The 18,789-nt window shown below is 46.1% G+C and overlaps 2 protein-coding genes across 3 annotated transcripts in view; one reads left to right on the top strand and one right to left on the bottom strand.

Moving 5' to 3' along the window:
• Positions 1-581: 581 nt before the first annotated feature.
• Positions 582-8,841, bottom strand: CENPX (centromere protein X). The gene is made up of 5 exons (XM_040330796.1): positions 8,739-8,841; positions 5,040-5,091; positions 1,953-2,006; positions 851-939; positions 582-776 (listed from the first exon to the last, which is right to left on the bottom strand). Exons 1-5 carry the CDS (start codon positions 8,790-8,792, stop codon positions 762-764), a joined length of 264 nt encoding a protein of 87 aa, XP_040186730.1. The 5' UTR covers positions 8,793-8,841; the 3' UTR covers positions 582-761.
• Positions 8,842-9,040: 199 nt separating this feature from the next.
• Positions 9,041-18,789, top strand: part of LRRC45 (leucine rich repeat containing 45) — a 33,686-nt gene continuing 23,937 nt past the window's right edge. Inside the window, exons 1-5 of one of the 2 annotated variants that reach the window (XM_040330794.1) lie at positions 9,041-9,106; positions 13,548-13,856; positions 15,239-15,300; positions 16,197-16,267; positions 18,050-18,228. In XM_040330794.1, the coding sequence (XP_040186728.1) occupies positions 13,625-13,856; positions 15,239-15,300; positions 16,197-16,267; positions 18,050-18,228 (544 nt within the window). In that variant the 5' untranslated portion in view covers positions 9,041-9,106; positions 13,548-13,624. Of the gene's footprint in view, positions 9,107-13,545; positions 13,857-15,238; positions 15,301-16,196; positions 16,268-18,049; positions 18,229-18,789 lie in introns of those variants that run through there. The other variant, XM_040330795.1, reaches the window with a different exon arrangement.

Raw genomic sequence — 18,789 nt, 5'->3', positions numbered from 1 at the left:
GCTTTTAAATGTCCTTATTTCTTCTGAGAAATCCTCACTTCCTGTTCTTCTGTCTGTAACTGGAGAAAGCCTCTTGAGGGGGCGAGCAGGAGTGTCAGGACGCCCACTAACACACAGCTCATTTCTCTATCTGCAAAGTAGAGTGTCCTGACCCTCCTGCTCGCCCCCCTCCCCCTCAAAAGGCTTTCTCCTCACCAGGGAGAAAGCCTTGCATTTCTGTGTGGAGTTACAGACAGAAGAACAGGAAGTGAGGATTTCTCAGAAGAAATAAGGACATTTAAAAGCAAAATGGAAGGATGAGGTAAGTGAAGGAGGACTGCACTAAGGGAAAGGAAGCTATTTAGGGAAAAAAAAGTGTACCTTTACAACCCCTTTAAAACCCCATTCTGATACTCGGTTTGAACTTCAGCAAGTCGTCTTCACCACGTCTAGATGCCTAAATGCATTGACTTGCTTCCTCGTGATTGGCTAATTAGCAATTTGTGTTACCAAGCAACTGAACAGGTGTATCTAATAAAGCTCCCATTGAATGTATGTGGAGGTATAAAGAACCAGTGAGTCCACATATTTTTTTTTTCATTTTTACTTTTATTGTAACTGTGCTTCCATACAAAAACAACAGAAATGAAGACGTTTCTATCCGTACTAAACAGGCGGCGAACCCCTTGGTGACAGCAGAGACGTCTGTTCTGTACGGCGATTGGGCAGAGCAGATTGTAGAACACAAGAACACAAGAAATATTCTCCTCCGGAATTCTCCTCTAGAAGTCCAGGAGCTGAAAGAAGAACATAAAAATAAATAATCGGCGACAAAAGCGTCTGAAACCTCCGATTCTGCGTCGCGTCTCACCAATTGCGGAAGGATCTTCTCCACGTGTTCTATATCCACCACCTGCAAGTCTTCTGACTTGGCCTGACGTGCCGCGCGAGCCGCCGCCTCTGCAGTTATGGAAAAGACAACAGAGCCGATTATTCATTATTACGTTTCCGGGCGCAAAACCCTTTAGATCATCAGAATATATCAGAGCATCAGAATATATATATATATATATATTTTTTTTTTTGGTTTATTAAAAAAAATGCAATAAAACTATCCCCTTATTTTGTAGAAGCTATAACTTTTGCGCAAACCAATCAATAAACGCTTATTGCGATTTCTTTTACCAAAAATATGTAGAAGAATACGTATCGGCCTAAACTGAGGAAAAGATTATTTTTTTTAGATATTTTTTGGGGATATTTGTCGCAGTCCCAATATAAAAAAAAAATAAAAAATCGCCGCCATTACTAGTAAAAAAAAAAAAAAAAAAAAAATCATAATTATGTCACCTATTTTGTAGGCGCTATAACTTTTGCGCAAACCAGTCACTATACGCTTATTGCGATTTTTTTTACCAAAAATATGTAGAAGAATACGTATCGGCCTAAACTGAAAAATATATATATATATATTTTTTTAATGGGATATTTATTATAGCAAAAAGTAAAAAATATTGTGTTTTTTTTCAAAATTGACGCTGCTTTTTTGTTTATAGCGCAAAAAATAAAAACCGCAGAGGTGATCAAATACCACCAAAAGAAAGCTCTATTTGTGGGAAAAAAAGGACGTAAATTTTGTTAGGGAGCCACGTCGCACGACCGCGTAATTGTCAGGTAAATCGACGCAGTGCCAAATCGCAAAAAGGGGACAGGTCTTTGGCCAGCCAAATGGTCTTAAGTGGTTAAAAATGATGATGTAAATCAATCCTTTTTACTAGCGATTTAAATCGACTTGATTTAAATCATATCCACCCGGGTCTCAGGATTCATGATGTGGGCGTGTCTTCTTCATGAAGCTGTCAATCATCCCATATGAGCCTGTTCCGCCTACTTACCCACCTGGATATTGCTACCAATGACTGATAATACACAAATGTTTTTATTTACACACGATGGATTAAAGTTCATCTTACCATTGACAAATATTTTCAGAAACTCGGCCATTACTAATAAGGCATCGGAACCAACTGAAAAAAAATATATATATAATAATTAGAAGACAATTATTTAACCACTTCCATACCAGGTACTTACGCAGCTTCCCGCCCAAGCCAATTTTCAGCTTTCAGCACTGTCGCATTTTGAATGGCAATTGCGCGGTCATGCTACACTGCACCCAAACAAAATTGGCGTCCTTTTTTCCCCACAAATAGAGCTTTCTTTTGGTGGTATTTGATCACCTCTGCGATTTTTTTTTTTTGCGCAACAACTAAAAAAAGGCTGAAAATTTGGAAAAAAAATTACGTTTTTATTTTTTTCTGTTAATTTTTTTGTAAATATGTTTTCTATTTCAATTACGGGCACTGATATGGCGGCACTAATGGGCACCGATGAGATGGCACTGATGGACATCGATGAGGTAGTACTGACGGGCACAGATGAGGTGGCACTGATTGGCGGCGCTGGTATGCGACACTGATGGGCACACATAGGCGGCACTGATGGGCACACATAGGCGGCACTGATGGGCACACATAGGCGGCACTGATGGGCACACATAGGCGGCACTGATGGGCACTCATGGGCGGCACTGGGCACTCATAGGCGGCACTCATGGGCGGCACTGATGGATACTTATGGGTGGCACAGATGGGCACTGCTAGGTGGGCACTGGGCATGGATGGGCACTGTGGGGTGGCACTGATGGACACTGGGGTGGCGCTGATGGACACTGGGGTGGCGCTGATGGACACTGGGGTGGCAGCACTGATTGTTGCCAGTCAGTGCCCATTTGTGGGCACTGACTGGCATCTTTTTTCTTTTTTTTTTTTTTATTTATTTTTTTAGACTTTTTTTTTTTTTTGGCTTTTTTTTTTTTTTGCCCACCCTGGTGCTCCAGGGTGGGCATCCCTGGTGGTCCAGTGTGGCGATCCGAGGGGGGGCTGCGCTGATAAACAATCAGCGCGAACCCCCCCTGACAGGAGAGCCGCCGATCGGCTCTCCTCTACTCGCGTCTGTCAGACGCGAGTGAGGAAGAGCCATCGGCGGCTCTTCCTGTTTACATCGTGATCAGCCGTGGTTGGACACGGCTGATCACGTGGTAAAGAGTCTCCGCCGGAGGCTCTTTACCGAGATCGGAGATGCAGGGTGTCAGACTGACACCCCGCATCACCGATCGCCGCGATGCGCGCCCCCACGGGCGCGCGCGGCATGAAATCCTGCAGGACGTTCTAGAACGTCCTGTCAGGATTTCATAACCACTTCCCAGACGTAAATCGGCCATAGGCCGGGCGGGAAGTGGTTAAAGCATTAATTGGCTAAATGTCACATATATTTGTGGGGGGACACATTTTCCCCCATATTTTCTGTAGTACGTTGTTTCCCATGATTGACCCTGCCATCTAGTGGCCAAAACGCAGTATAGTTCTCTGAATTACCTCATTTAGGAATCGTACTACATTTTGGCCTCTAGATGGCGCTGACGGTTGTAGGAATTAACCACTTGTCCACGGGAGGACGTCATATGACGTCCTCCACTTTGAGCGGCGATATCTGAATGATGGGTGCAGCTACAGGCATCATTCAGATATCGCCGTTTTCAGCCGTCGATTCTCTGCACAATAAGAACGATCAAAGCGGCGTCCGATGACTGGTATAGTAACCTGTAAAAAAATTTCAAGCGTGACCTATGGAGATTTTTAAGTACCGAAGTTTGGCGCCATTCCATGAGTGTGCGCACTGTCTGGTGTGGTGGAAGTTCTTGAAGATCGCAGGATCCTCTGTTATATGAACTCTTTTTTTTTTTTACTTCATCATTTTGTTCTCACATAGACTTTTTATGCACTTGTTGTGCTCTTCATGCACGTTTCTTTAATATCGCAGGTTTTTTTTTGTACAATCAGTTACAAATTTTCACTAATATTTGTTGACCCTTATATTATATGATTTGTGACACTGTTCATATTTAGTAGAATATACACATATTCATTGAGCGCTGTTTTATTTGTTAAAGCGGAGTTCCGGCCACGATTTCACTTTTTAAATATAAATACCCCTGTAATACACAAGCTTAATGTATTCTAGTAAAGTTAGTCTGTAAACTAAGGTCCGTTTTGTTAGGTTGTTACAGCATTTAGACACTTTATAAAACAGAAATTGACTGGGGCCATCTTAAGTGTGGGCATCATGAAGCCAGACTGTATGACTTCCTGGATTTCAGCCTTGCAGATCTCGCACATGCTCAGTGCTGCACAAGCAGTGTCAGATCAGGTTTCAGCACCTGTACTGTCCAAGTCACATGATTCTTTGAGACTGGGGAGTGCACAGACTCCTGGAAAGTTACACCCACTACATTCCCAGGAGTCTGTGCGGTGTAGGTTAGGAAGCTTAAGCACCTAGGTGCAGGAAGAGGGAAGATTAACTATTCTGCCTAGCAACAACACTTTGAAGGCATCTAAAAAAAAAAAAAAAATTGACATTTTTTTAAAACTACTGATGTAATGTTATATTTATGGGTGGAACTCCACTTTAAACACCCTTGAGGGAGTATTATCATTTATTCACTGTCATTATTAATTTTCTGTAAACGGCAGCTAGGTTTACTTCACTTTTCCTATAAGCGCAACGGTGGACGGCTAAGAGAGCGCTTTATTTAGACCATCCAATTTTTTTCTATGTTAGTGATCGTAGTAGAATTCAGTGTAAGGAATACACAGGAGAAAATGCATGTTGACAAGGGGGAGTGTAGAGGAGGGCAGGGAGTATACTGACATCACAGGTCCACCCACCGAGCTCCAGACAACAGACCCACCCACAGAATCTGCCGTTTTTCAGTTCTTATAACAGACAGAGGGGGGACATGTGACAGGTAAGGATACATGCAGGAGGCGTCTATATCCTTATAGATCAGCACTATGGGAGGAGTTTAGAAAGGATGAGAGGGGTTTACATCCACTTTAAGGTTTTTCAATAAAACCTGGAAGCGGATTGGCTCCCGATGCAGAGTTGCACTCTTCAGTTTTAGTAAATCTCCTCCTCCGGGTCGGAATCCTCTCGCTCACCTTTCGTCTTGCCGTCCTCCACATACAAATGCAGCAACTTGGAGACGATCTCCTGTGATGAATAAATCATTGTCAGGATATTTAGGATAAGAAAAAAAAAAAAAAAAAAAATGAATAGTTTAACCCTTTCACGGGCCTGGATCGTTCAAAGCTTAACTACCCGGGCCAAGTTTAGCAGTATGTGTCAGTAAAGTGTAACTGACATAAATAAAAAAAAAGTACCCCCCCCTCCAATCTTCAATCACTTCCTGTATGCCCGTGTCTACAAATCCTTCTGCTCTCTCAATATCTCTCGAGTCACACATTTAGATGCAGAGAGTGTAAGTGATGACAAGCCATAAACCGGAGTGAAAGAACGCATCTCTGCATCCCTTTAGACTGGTGTGTTCCTTTCTCCCGGCCACTAGATGGTGCAGACGTCGGCTGTGCTGATCAGCTGCTTTAAAGCGGGGGTTCACCATAAAAACAGGGCTCGACAAATCCCGGTCGCCATGGCGACTAGAAATAGGGTCCGGGCGACTTGGCTTGAAAGGGGGGGGCAAAAAAATTTTTTTTGTGAGCTGGCGCCATCTGGTGGTGAGCCATTGGTATTACAAGTTAAGCATTACAAGTTAAACAGCAATTCTAATGTAATTTCTCACTATTTTTACTGCCATCTTCTTCCCTCTAATTAGAACCCCCAAACATTATATATATTTTTTATCCTAACACCCTAGATAATAAAATGGCGATCGTTGCAATACTTTCTGTCACGCCGTATTTGCGCAGCGGTCTTACAAGCGCACTTTTTTGGGGAAAAATTACACTTTTTTTAATTAAAAAATAAGACAACAGTAAAGTTATCCCCATTTTTTTTTTAATATTATGAAAGATAATGTTACGCCGAGTAAATTGATACCCAACATGTCACGCTTCAAAATTGCGTCCGCTCGTGGAATGCCGACAAACTTTTACCCTTTAAAATCTTCATAGGCGACGTTTAAAAAACTCTACAGGTTGCATGTTTTGAGTTACAGAGGAGGTCTAGGGCTAGAATTATTGCTCTCGCTCTAACGATCGCGGCGATACCTCACATGTGTGGTTTGAACACCGTTTACATATGCGGTCGCTTCTGCGCGCAAGCTCGTCGGGACGGGGCGCGTTTTCTGGCTCATAACTTTTTTAGCTGGCTCCTAGATTCCAAATTTGTCAACCCCTGTCATAAAATATCTATATACCGTTACTTCCAGCATACTGCTGACATCAACAGTATGCTGGATTTTTTTTCGATGTACTTAGGTTTTTTATCGTTCTTTTCACCCGGCTTTCGGGTTCTCGCTCCCCCGGGGAGTAGGCGTTCCTAAGACGAGGAATAGATGACTGACGTGCGGGTAAAGCGCGTCATCGCCTTCCGAAAATATCCGAGGGGGACTCGGCACTTTACGGCGCCTGTGCAGTCAGCTCTACACGGCAGGCGCCATATAGCGCCGTAAAGAGCCGAGTCCCCGTCGGATATTTTTGGAAGGCGATGACGCGCTTTACCCGCACGTCAATCGTCTCCTGGGAGGATCAACACTCCCTCCCAGGAGACATTGCGCAGAGCTCCCCGTCGGGGGAAAAGGATCGACACGCCCACTCCCCGCAAGGAAGAAGACCCGGAAGTGCGGCTGAAGACAGGTAAGTGTCCACATTTAAAAAAAAATTACAACGCTACAAGCCTTTATTAAGGCTGGAGATAGGTTAGGTAAAAAAGTTCATTTTGAGGGTGAACCTCCGCTTTAAGGGTCCTTTCACACGTGCGGACCGTCGTCCGTTTTTCACCCGTCCGTTTTCGGATGAAAAACGGACTACAATGCTTTCCTATGGGATAGCGGACGTTAGCGGATGACCATCCGCTAACGTCCGTTTACATCTGTCTCCGTCAAGCTCCGTTTTTTTTCTGAACGGAAGAAACCCTATTTGTCTTCCGTCAAAAAAACGGAACGGACGAAAAACGGATGTTAGCGGACGATCCGTTTAACATCTGATCCGCTAACATCCGTTTTTCATCAAAATATGTAATAAGAATAAAGTTCTAACAAAAAAAAAAAAAAACGGAGGAAAAAACTGAGGAAAAACGGATGACAACTGATGAAAAAACGGATGACAACTGATGAAAAAACGGATGACAACTGATGAAAAAACGGATGACAACTGATGAAAAAACGGATGACAACTGATGAAAAAACAGATGACAACTGATGAAAAAACGGATGACAACTGATGAAAAAACGGATGACAACTGATGAAAAACGGATGAAAAAACGGATGACAACTGATGAAAAAACGGATGACAACTGATGAAAAAACGGATGACAACTGATGAAAAAACGGATGACAACTGATGAAAAACGGATGATAAAAAACTGATATAAAAAACGGTCCGCACACATACATATCTAAAGGGTGCCTGGCGAGGCATTCTTCCACTTTTGCAAATCAGCAGGAAGTTGATGCATCACTCCCCCTGCTGGCTGCTGTGAAGAGCCAAAAAAAACACAGCAATGACAGAGCCGGTGATCTGACGATATGGTTCCGGCAATCGAGATGGTTCCTGTAAGGACTGCGCAGGCGCAATCCTTGCCGACGGAAATCACCGAACCTCCAGGGCGACGTGGAATTTGAGGTAAGTGGCCAGTCCGCCTCACGTCCTCGCTCGGCCTCCTGGCTCTTTTTTTTAACATCCTCCAATCCACGGGGATGTTAAGGAATGAGCCTGGATGCCGGCCGAGGTTCGGAGATTTCCGCGCCTGGCGCAGTCCATACAGGAACCATCTCGATAGGGGAACCATAACGACAAGTCACCGGCACCCAAAGGAATGCGCCCCCTCCCCCCCCCATCTAATGATTGGTTCGCTGCAGGATATTACATTTCTGGCTTTAAAAAGGCTGCAAGTACAAACACAATACATGTTTGGAGGTGTTTTGTAGTCCAACCAGAGGTTGGAGGGATTTCAGTGCAGCAGAGGCAGCGTTGTCCAAGTTCTCTTCTATTACACTACAAAACACCTCCCCCTCTTCTCACTTCCATGTGGGGGAGGTGTTGTGCAGTCCTGGCCAGAACCGACATCACTGCTTGGGATATTAGTGCAGATAGCGCCATCAGCCCTGCCCAGTTCTTTCCAGCTAGACTACAGAACACCCCCCCCCTTCTGAATGTAATGAAGAGGAGGTGTTGTGTAGTCCTGCAGAGAAGAATATAAGCAGGGCTGACATCACTGCTTTGATTTCAGTGCAGCAGAGGCATGGATGTCAGCCCTGCTGGGTTCTACCTGGATTAGCTACAGAACACCCCCCCCCCCCCTCATCTTCTAATCTACATAAGGGGGGGGTGTTGTGTAGTCCTTCAGGGGAGGACTGACAGCACTGCTTGGGATTTCAGTGTAGAAGAGATTGCATTGTCAGCCCTGCTCAGTTCTCCCCCCTGCCAGACTACAAAACACCTCCCCCTCTTCTCATTTGAATGAGGGAGGGGTGCTGTGCAGTCCTGCAGGGGAGAAGAGTAATATAATTATCCCCTATGGTCACTTAATGTGCCAGCTCTCCATATGCAGTAACCCATAGCAACAATAGTTGGGCTAAAGCTATTCATTTCTGATAGGTTGCTATGGGTTACATAGCAGAACAGGCCCGTGGTTACCCGCCCCACCGCCCGTCTCCATGGTAACAGCCGCCACTCGCCTTGCGGAACCCCGTCGCCTCCTCTTCGCTCTCCATCGCTTCTGCAATCTGCATGCGGCGCGCAAACCTTACACCCCGCCCCTCTCGCCTTCTAATTGGCTGACTGGCCCCCCCGGTTTTAACTACACACAAAGGCGCATGCGTACCAAGTTCCAACCACAAGAGCGCGAATTTCCATCCAGTCTTCAGTCTTTGAAGGCGGCCATTTTTCCTGGGGTTACTGTCTATTCACCCGTATTACATTGGCTACACAAAAATGGCGCCTATACAGAGACCAATGAAGACACGTTAACTTTCCACCAGCGGCTTTGGAGTGACAGGTCTTCCTGGTTACAAGTTGTGTGTACATGGAGAGAAGACCAGTAGAGGTGAGTGACCCCCCCACAGAGAGACTTTAGGTTGTTTTTCCTGAGATTAAAGTTATGATGTATATATAATATTAGTAACTGTAGAGTCATGTTGCTTAGTTGTCAATGTTTACATTTATATGCGTGGATACTTTGTTGGGGAGTCAGTGTGTTGTTGGGTCAGCCTGGCCTTAGGGTGGTACACAGAAAAGAAAGTGGAAGTGAAATAAGCCCCATCATTAGTGGGTGCAATAATAACCCCCAACATTGGTGCCAGTGGACACAGTAATAACCCCCAGCGCTGGTGCCAGTGGACACACTAATAACCCCCAACATTGGTGCCAGTGGACACACTAATAACCCCCAACATTGGTGCCAGTGGACACACTAATAACCCCCAGCATTGGTGCCAGTGGACACACTAATAACCCCCAGCATTGGTGCCAGTGGACACACTAATAACCCCCAACATTGGTGCCAGTGGACACAGTAATAACCCCCAGCGCTGGTGCCAGTGGACACACTAATAACCCCCAGCATTGGTGCCAGTGGACACACTAATAACCCCCAACATTGGTGCCAGTGGACACACTAATAACCCCCAGCATTGGTGCCAGTGGACACACTAATAACCCCCAGCATTGGTGCCAGTGGACACACTAATAACCCCCAGCATTGGTGCCAGTGGACACACTAATAACCCCCAGCATTGGTGCCAGTGGACACACTAATAACCCCCAGCATTGGTGCCAGTGGACACACTAATAACCCCCAGCATTGGTGCCAGTGGACACACTAATAACCCCCAGCATTGGTGCCAGTGGACACACTAATAACCCCCAGCGCTGGTGCCAGTGGACACACTAATAACCCCCAGCATTGGTGCCAGTGGACACACTAATAACCCCCAGCGCTGGTGCCAGTGGACACACTAATAACCCCCAGCATTGGTGCCAGTGGACACACTAATAACCCCCAGCATTGGTGCCAGTGGACACACTAATAACCCCCAGCATTGGTGCCAGTGGACACACTAATAACCCCCAGCATTGGTGCCAGTGGACACACTAATAACCCCCAGCATTGGTGCCAGTGGACACACTAATAACCACCAGCATTGGTGCCAGTGGACACACTAATAACCCCCAGCATTGGTGCCAGTGGACACACTAATAACCCCCAGCATTGGTGCCAGTGGACACACTAATAACCCATACCTCCCAACTGTCCCTGATTTCGAGGGATTGTCCCTGATTTCGAGCAATGTCTCTCTGTCCCTCATTCTCCTCATTTGTCCCTCATTTTGGTCTGATCTATAGAGTTGTATATAAAATGCACTTTTTATCTATCAAAAAGTGTTCCCAGTGCTAAACCTTTCATCTGATGTATAAATTGCTGCATTTGTAAATTCCAAAAGCCAATATAAAGGAATAGTAGTGATAAAAAAAAGCACTTGTGGGTTTAACCGATCTATTTTTTTGTACAATTCTCCTTTAAGGGGGCGTGGCAAGGGGTGTGTCCTATGCCTGCATACTTTTGCTGATAGGTGCCCCTCATTCTCATCTCAGAAAGTTGGGAGGTATGATAACCTCCAGCGTTGGTGCCAGTGGACACAGTAATAACCCCCAGCGCTGGTGTCAGTGATTACTATAATTCCCTGCATTGGTGTCAGTGGCCCAGATTCAGGTAGAATTTGCCCCTTTTTTACGGAGGCACAGGGCAGCGTTTTTGCCCTGCGCCCCCGCAAATTATCTGCGCTGCGTGCGATTCACGTAAATTGCGTGTGCGCTCTTTAAAATTGCCCTGCGTAAGGGCGCCTAATGTAAATGATCCCGTAGGGGGCGGGAATCATTTAAATTAGGCGCGCTCCCGCGCCGAGCGTAGAGCGCATGCTCCGTCGGGAAACTTTCCCGACGTGCATTGCGGCAAATGACGTCGCAAGGACGTCATTTGCTTCCAAGTGAACGTGAATGGCGTCCAGCGCCATTCACGAATCACTTACGCAAACGACGTGAAATTCAAATTTCACGACGCGGGAACGGCGGGTATACTTTAGCATTGGCTGGCCCTACTATTAGAAGGGGCAGCCTTACGCTAAAGACGCCGTACGGAAACTCCGTAACTTGCGTACGCAGGGCCCGCGCAACATTGTGAATCGGTGTTAGTATGCAATTTGCATACTATACACTGAGCACAATGGGAGCGCCCCCTAGCGGTCATCGCAAGAATGCAGCCTAAAATCTGCGTGGCATAAGAGCCTTATGCCACGCAGATTTTAGGCTGCAGTCGGCGTTACGATGTTCCTGAATCAGGAGCATTCGTAACGCCGGAGCAAGTCAGCAATTGGTTACGCAGGCGCAATTGCTCTCTGAATCCGGGCCAGTGACTGCAATAATTACCCCTAGTGTTGGTGTTAGTGGTGGTGATAATAACCCCCAGAATTAGTGTCAAAAACGAGTTCCCCTTTAAAGCTCTTTAGATTTCTTGTTTGCAGAGAATTTTTGTCGGTTGAGATTTAAGGCCCAACTGAACATTCAGTTTAAATCCGCTAAATACATTCCAGGTTCACTTTAGAAAGCAGCCACAGCTCCAGAAGAAAAACATGTCCCCTGCCAGCATACTGCAGAGAAGGATCTCTGTATGTGGAAGCAGTGGTCTCTCTGTAATGGTCCGCCAAGCCCAGGGTCGATCCTAGGGTCACAGGCGCCTGGGTGCAGACATATTTTTTGGCGCCCCCCACATGGGCGTGGTCATTTTACTAACTCTTCCCCTTTACAAATGTTTCTATGGCAATGACTTAACCACAGAGATGCTCCCCCACAAAGTCTTCATTACCCCGGGATCCTTACATGATCTCTTAACAATAAACAAAATACAGGAAGAGAAGCAGAGTACTTTATTATGACCTGGAGGGGGGCCTCTCTGATGGACGCAGAGAGGGCTTCTGTTAGAAAGACCCCCAGACATACTACAGACATGATACAGGAGATGGTCAGAGACAGCAGACATAGTACAAGAGATGGTCAGAGACTGTAGACATAGTACAGGAGACGATCAGAGACTGCAGACATAATACAGGAGATGGTGAGAGACTGTAGACATAGTACAGGAGATGGTCAGAGACTGTAGACATAGTACAGGAGATGGTCAGAGACTGTAGACATAGTACAGGAGATGGTCAGAGACTGTAGACATAGTACAGGAGATGGTCAGAGACTGTAGACATAGTACAGGAGATGGCCAGAGACTGTAGACATAGTACAGGAGATGGTCAGAGACTGTAGACATAGTACAGGAGATGGTCAGAGACTGTAGACATAGTACAGGAGATGGTCAGAGACTGTAGACAAAGTTCAGGAGATGGTCAGAGATTGCAGACATAGTACAGGAGATGGTCAGAGACTGTAGACATAGTACAGGAGATGGTCAGAGACTGTAGACATAGTACAGGAGATGGTCAGAGACTGTAGACATAGTACAGGAGATGGTCAGAGACTGTAGACAAAGTTCAGGAGATGGTCAGAGATTGCAGACATAGTACAGGAGACGGTCGGAGACTGCAGACATAGTACAGGAGACGGTCGGAGACTGCAGACATAGTACAGGAGACGATCAGAGACTGTAGACATAGTACAGGAGATGGTCAGAGACTGTAGACATAGTACAGGAGATGGTCAGAGACTGCAGACATAGTACAGGAGATGGTCAGAGACTGCAGACATAGTACAGGAGATGGTCAGAGACTGTAGACATAGTACAGGAGATGGTCAGAGACTGTAGACAAAGTTCAGGAGATGGTCAGAGATTGCAGACATAATACAGGAGATGGTCAGAGACTGTAGACAAAGTTCAGGAGATGGTTAGAGACTGTAGACATAGTACAGGAGACGATCAGAGACTGCAGACATAATACAGGAGACGGTCAGAGACTGTAGACATAGTACAGGAGACGATCAGAGACTGCAGACATAATACAGGAGATGGTCAGAGACTGCAGACATAGTACAGGAGATGGTCAGAGACACATGAGTTCTGGACGGACACACACCTATGCTCAGAACTCTAGTTCTGGACGGACACAAACAAGGAGAGAAGGAGGGAGGGGAGAACTCTGCCACTTCGGCGCCCCCACCTCTGCAGGCGCCTGGGTGCAAAGCACCCTGTGCACCCTGCCTAGGATCGGCCCTGGCCAAGCCCCCTGCTGACTCAGAACTAGAGCTCTTCAATGAGCAGGAAGCATGCGTTTTGTTGATTGGAGGGCTCTAGCTCTGACTGGAGAAAACAGCATGACTTTGTGTGCATAGAGGGATCACTCTGTAATCCCAGGGCAGATTCACCCCGTTGCATGCGCTGACGTCCATTGCATTAAAATATGACTCTGGCCAGCAAAATAAACATTTCTGACTTATATACTTGCTCTTGAACATTGACAAGTCCTTATTTTTCTTTTCTTTTTTTGCAGGCTCTTCTCCCGCCTGTCACTGCCCTTAACTGAGTGCCTCGCAGTGAAGCCCCCACATAACCCCCCCCCCCCCAGCGATGGATGAACTGAGGAGGATGTATGTCCGGATATGCCAGGAGAAGGGCTCAGAGCCTCAGGACGCAGTGCTGCGGGAGCTGCAAGAACACAGGGAGGCCTCTGCGCGAGCGCGGCTGGATTTATCCACCCAGACCCTCTCGCTGGAGTCCTGCCAGGTCCTGGGTCTTCTCCTGGAGAATGATGTGACCTTTACCCACGTCATACTCAGTGACTGCATGCTCAGCGAGGAAGGTAGGTGCCACTAGTACCAAACCCTAAGGTCCCTTTCACATTGGGACGTTTTTCATGCGGTACAGCGCTAAAAATAGCGCTGCTATACCGCATGAAAAATCATGCCCTGTACTCTTCAATGTGAAAGCCCGAAGGCTTTCACATTGAAGCGATGCGCTAGCAGGAGCGCTCCAAAAGTCCTGCTAGCCACATCTTTACCGCGGTATAGGAGCGGTGTGTTCACCGCTCCTATACCGTGCCTTCCCATTGAAATCAATGGGAAAGCGCGGTAATACCGCCGCAACGCGGGCGGTATTAACCCTTTTTCGGCCGCTAGCGGGGGTAAAAACCTCACCGCTAGCGCCCGAATATCGCGGTAAACACGATGGTATAGCCGCGCTACAAGTAGCGCGGCTATACCGTCACCGCGGGTCCGCGCCTCAGTGTGAAACCGGCCTAAAGCATGGAACCGCCTTCTCTTGTGCCTTGAAAAAGTATTCATACCCCTTGACAGTTTTCACATTTTGTCATGTTACAACCAAAAACGTAAATGTATTTTATTGGGATTTCATACGTAAATGGCGCTTTTTACGACCGTCCGTGGACGTATCCCAGTGCGCATGCTCCGAATTACGCCGCAAAGCCTCATTGGTTTCGACGCGAACGTAACTTACGCAAAGCCCTATTTGCGAACGACTTACGCAAACGACGTAAACTACGCAAAATTTGACGCTGGCCCGACGTCCATACTTAACATCGGCTACGCCTCATAGAGCAGGGGTAACTTTATGCCGGAAAAAGCCTTATGTAAACTACATAAAAAAATGCGCCGGGCGGACGTATGTTTCTGAATCGGCGTATCTACCTAATTTACATATTCTATGCGTAAATATATGGAAGCGCCACCTAGCGTCCAGCGTAAATGTGCAACTAAGATACGACGGCGTAAGAGACTTACGCTGGTCAGATCTTAGGGAAATCTATGCGTAACTGATTCTAAGAATCAGACGCATAGATACGACCCTGCACACTCAGAGTTACGACGGCGTATCTGGAGATACGCCGTCGTAACTCGCATCTGAATCTGGGCCTTTATTTTTAGTACTGTAATTGTATCTGAAAATTGCAGTATTAAAAAAGAGGTATTCAATATTTAGGCTGCAGCGACATCTACTGGCTAAAGACTTACTTGTAGTAGTGATCACATGATCAGCAACCACTCTGTTTGAATCCTAATTCTTTGTAGGAATTAGAGGCGACGGTGACACGCAGGATCAAGAGCCACGCAAAGCTTCTGGCTGGTGGCTTTGAAAGGGAGGATGTTTATTAACAAATCTTCAACATTGAGGATTGATATACAAATTGTGTAAATCAGTAATTAGAATTCTGCTTTGTCTGGACAGGTGCCAAGCTCATTTTGCAAGGCCTCCGATCAAACTCCGTGGTGAAGTACTTAGATATGAAGGTGAGTGGGGAGTTTACAGATCTAATTTGTAATGTATTTATCGGGGTATTGCGCGCTCCGGCGTATAGCGCGCACCCCTAAAGTGGACTCGAATTCCTGTGGAAAAAAGATTTTTGTACTTACAGTTTTGGTGTCTTGCGCGGCGGCCTCGTCGGGTCCGGCGTCCGTCTGCGGCTTCGGGTGTCCTCTTCGTCTGGTCCGGCGTCCTTCTGCGGCGTCCTCCCCGCTCGATTCCCGCTTTCCCGCGCCGAGTTTGAATACTGCGCTGGCATATACCGAGCGCAGTACACTCGTGTATAGTCGGGCAGGGTCGGCTACTCTAGCGCTCACGTCCTGTACGTCCAGGACGTGAGCGCGAACTTTACTGTTGTCTTATTTTTTAATTAAAAAAAGTGGAATTTTTTCCCAAAAAAGTGCGCTTGTAAGACCGCTGCGCAAATACGGCGTGACAGAAAGTATTGCAACAATCACCATTTTATTCTCTAGGGTGTTAGGATAAAAAATATATATAATGTTTGGGGGTTCTAATTAGAGGGAAGAAGATGGCAGTGAAAAATGACATTAGAATTGCTGTTTAACTTGTAATGCTTAACTTGTAATACCAGCTCACACATCTGGTGGTAATAACTTGTAATACCAACGGCTCACCACCAGATGGTTCCAACCTTCCAAGCCAAGTCGCCAGGACACAATTTCTAGTCACCCTGGCGCCCGGGATTTGTCGAGCCCTGCCGTAAACCACCCATTGCGTTCTAACGCATCTCCATGAGGTTCAGCGCTCCTACATCACAAAGATTTGTTGGCTGTCAGTTGTAAAAATGTTACCTGGTTTATGTAATATTATGTTTTTTGAGCGGTTTGTGAGTATCAGAGAGTACCTGTGTATGTGTTTGCAGGGTAACAATCTACGCGGCGATAGTGCGGAGGCCCTTGGAAAGCTCTTGAGACAAAATTCTTCAATAACCAGGTATGTAGATCTGGTACCATAGATCTCCGAGGGTTTGAAAAGCTAAGTCTAGCAAATTTAGTTTTTGTTTTGGGTTGAGTGGGTAAGAGTTTCAAGTTTATGTTTTATTTACATTCAAAACCCCTAAAACGAGAGCATACCGCGTTTCCCCGAAAATAAGACCTAGCGTTATTTTCCAGGAGGGCTGCAATCAGGGCTGGTGCAAGGATTTATGACACCTTAGGCCACAGATGTCAAACACAAGGCCCGCGGGCCGAATCTGGCCCTCCAGGCCGTTTCATGTATCCCTCGCACCTCTCCTGCAGCTGCCGGAGAGCCCCAGCCCTCCTCCTCCAGACCCTTAGGGCTAGATTCAGATAGAATTGTCTATCTATTCGCCCGGCGTAACGTATCTTAGATACGTTACACCGCCGTAATTTAGGGCACAAGTTCTGTATTCAGAAACAACTTGCGCGGTTAGTTACGGCGGCGTAACGTATCTGTGTCGGCGTAAGCCCGCCTAATTCAAATGTGGATGATGTGGGCGTATTTTATGTATATTAACTGTGACCCCGCGTATTTGATGTTTTTTACGAATGGCGCATGCGCGAAATTCCGCCGCAAATCGTCATTGCTTTCGACGTGAACGTAAATTACGTCCAGCCCTATTCGCGAACGACTTACGTAAACAATGTAAAATTTTCAACTCGACGCGGGAACGACGGCAATACTTAACATAGGATACGCCTCATATAGCAGGGGTAACTATACGCCGAAAAAAGCCTAACGTAAACGACGTAAAAAAATGCGCTGGACGTACGTTTCTGAATCGGCGTATCTAGCTCATTTGCATATTCCTCGCGTAAATATACAGAAGCGCCACCTAGCGGCCGGCGTAAATATGCAGCCTAAGATACGACGGTGTAAGACACTTACGCCGGTCGGATCTTAGGGAAATCTATGCGTAACTGATTCTATGTATCAGGCGCATAGATACGACGCGCACACTCAGAGATACGACGGCGTATCTTCTCTCTGAATCTACCCCTTACATCCAGCTTCTTCCCAGCAGCAGCATAAGAAAAGGGCGGTGCACTGTGTTGTAAGGTACTTCTGATGGTGGGGTGGGTCTTGACATCTAATGTAAGGGGAGGGGATCTTACAGACACAACCGGCCCTTTTGAGGGCAATCATAATACTGATACGGCCCACGATAAAATTGAGTTTGACACCCCTGCCTTAGGCGAAGCTTCATTTTGCTGCCCCCCTTGGCTCCACCCTTGACCCCACCCCCTTTTCCCTGCCCTGCCCATGTATACCCCACCTTTTTAATGAATCGCCCAGTGATAGCACCAGCCCTGGTTGCAATATAAGCCCTACCCCGAAAATAAGCCCTAGTTTAAAATGCTTGTAAAATCCTATAATCCACTATATTACAGTACTATATCATGTACAATGTTTGTGTTTTTGTACTATAATTGCGGGGAAAAGAGCTCCGGCGGGTCACAGAAGCGCAGATCGGCGCTATAATGAAGGTATTTGGCACAATTATATTACAGAAACACACACTGTACATTATATAATACTGTAATAGAGTGGATTATAGGGTTTTACAAGCACTCCACCCCCCCCCCCCCCTCGGTTCTCTGCTCCAGGGGGCCCATGCCCCCTGGACCTTTTAACTGTCATATCACATCTATGGCCAGCTAAGCGACTATTTGATGCCCTTACCGATTGATACTGTTTTTCTCATAAGATGTTAAGGCACAGAAGAGCTGATGGGTTTTGTTGGGTTTCTCTTAGCCTGATTCTGGAGTGGAACAACCTGGGAATGTGGGAAGAAGGATTCTCTATGTTCTGTGATGGACTCGGCTGCAACCAGACTCTGCAGAAGCTGGATCTTCGCAACAATCAGATCAATCACAAAGGAGGAGAAGAACTGTCTGCGGCCTTGAAACGCAACTTCACCCTCCAAGAATTGGGTAATAATCTGGAGGAAGTCACACTGGACCTCATTCTGAAGCAAAGGCACTCTTCTGTAGCAATCGGACTCATTCTTCTTTCCAGTATGGCGTGGAAGAATAAAAGTAGGATGAGCTTGGACGTTCTGGGAACGCCCTTAACCACTTAAGCCCCGGACCTTTAGGCAGCTAAATGCCCAGGCCAGGTTTTGCGATTCGGCACTGCGTCGCTTTAACAGACAATTGTGTGGTCGTGCGACGTGGCTCCCAAACAAAATTGACGTCCTTTTTTTCCCACAAATAGAGCTTTCTTTTGGTGGTATTTGATCACCTCTGCGGTTTTTATTTTTTGCGCTATAAACAAAAATAGAGCGACAATTTTGAAAAAAATTCAATATTTTTTACTTTTTGCTATAATAAATATCCCCCAAAAACATATATAAAAAAATGTTTTTTTCCTCAGTTTAGGCCGATACGTATTCTTCTACCTATTTTTGGTAAAAAAAATCGCAATAAGCGTTTATTGATTGGTTTGCGCAAAATGTATAGTGTTTACAAAATAGGGGATAGTTTTATTATTTT

This window comes from Rana temporaria, chromosome 12 (assembly GCF_905171775.1).
Source record: "Rana temporaria chromosome 12, aRanTem1.1, whole genome shotgun sequence".
NCBI lineage: Eukaryota > Metazoa > Chordata > Amphibia > Anura > Ranidae > Rana > Rana temporaria.
Note: the sequence above shows the minus strand (reverse complement) of the source record. Positions and strands in the feature narration are given on the sequence as shown.

Coding starts and splice junctions, on each gene's coding strand:
- CENPX (XM_040330796.1), bottom strand. CDS start 8,792: ATGCAGATTGCAGAAGCGATGGAGAGCGAAGAGGAGGCGACGGGGTTC. Junction 2,007..5,039: donor GGAGGACGGCAAGACGAAAG/GTGAGCGAGAGG, acceptor ATTTTTTTTCAG/TTGGTTCCGATGCCTTATTA. Junction 940..1,952: donor TCTGAAAATATTTGTCAATG/GTAAGATGAACT, acceptor CCATAACTGCAG/AGGCGGCGGCTCGCGCGGCA.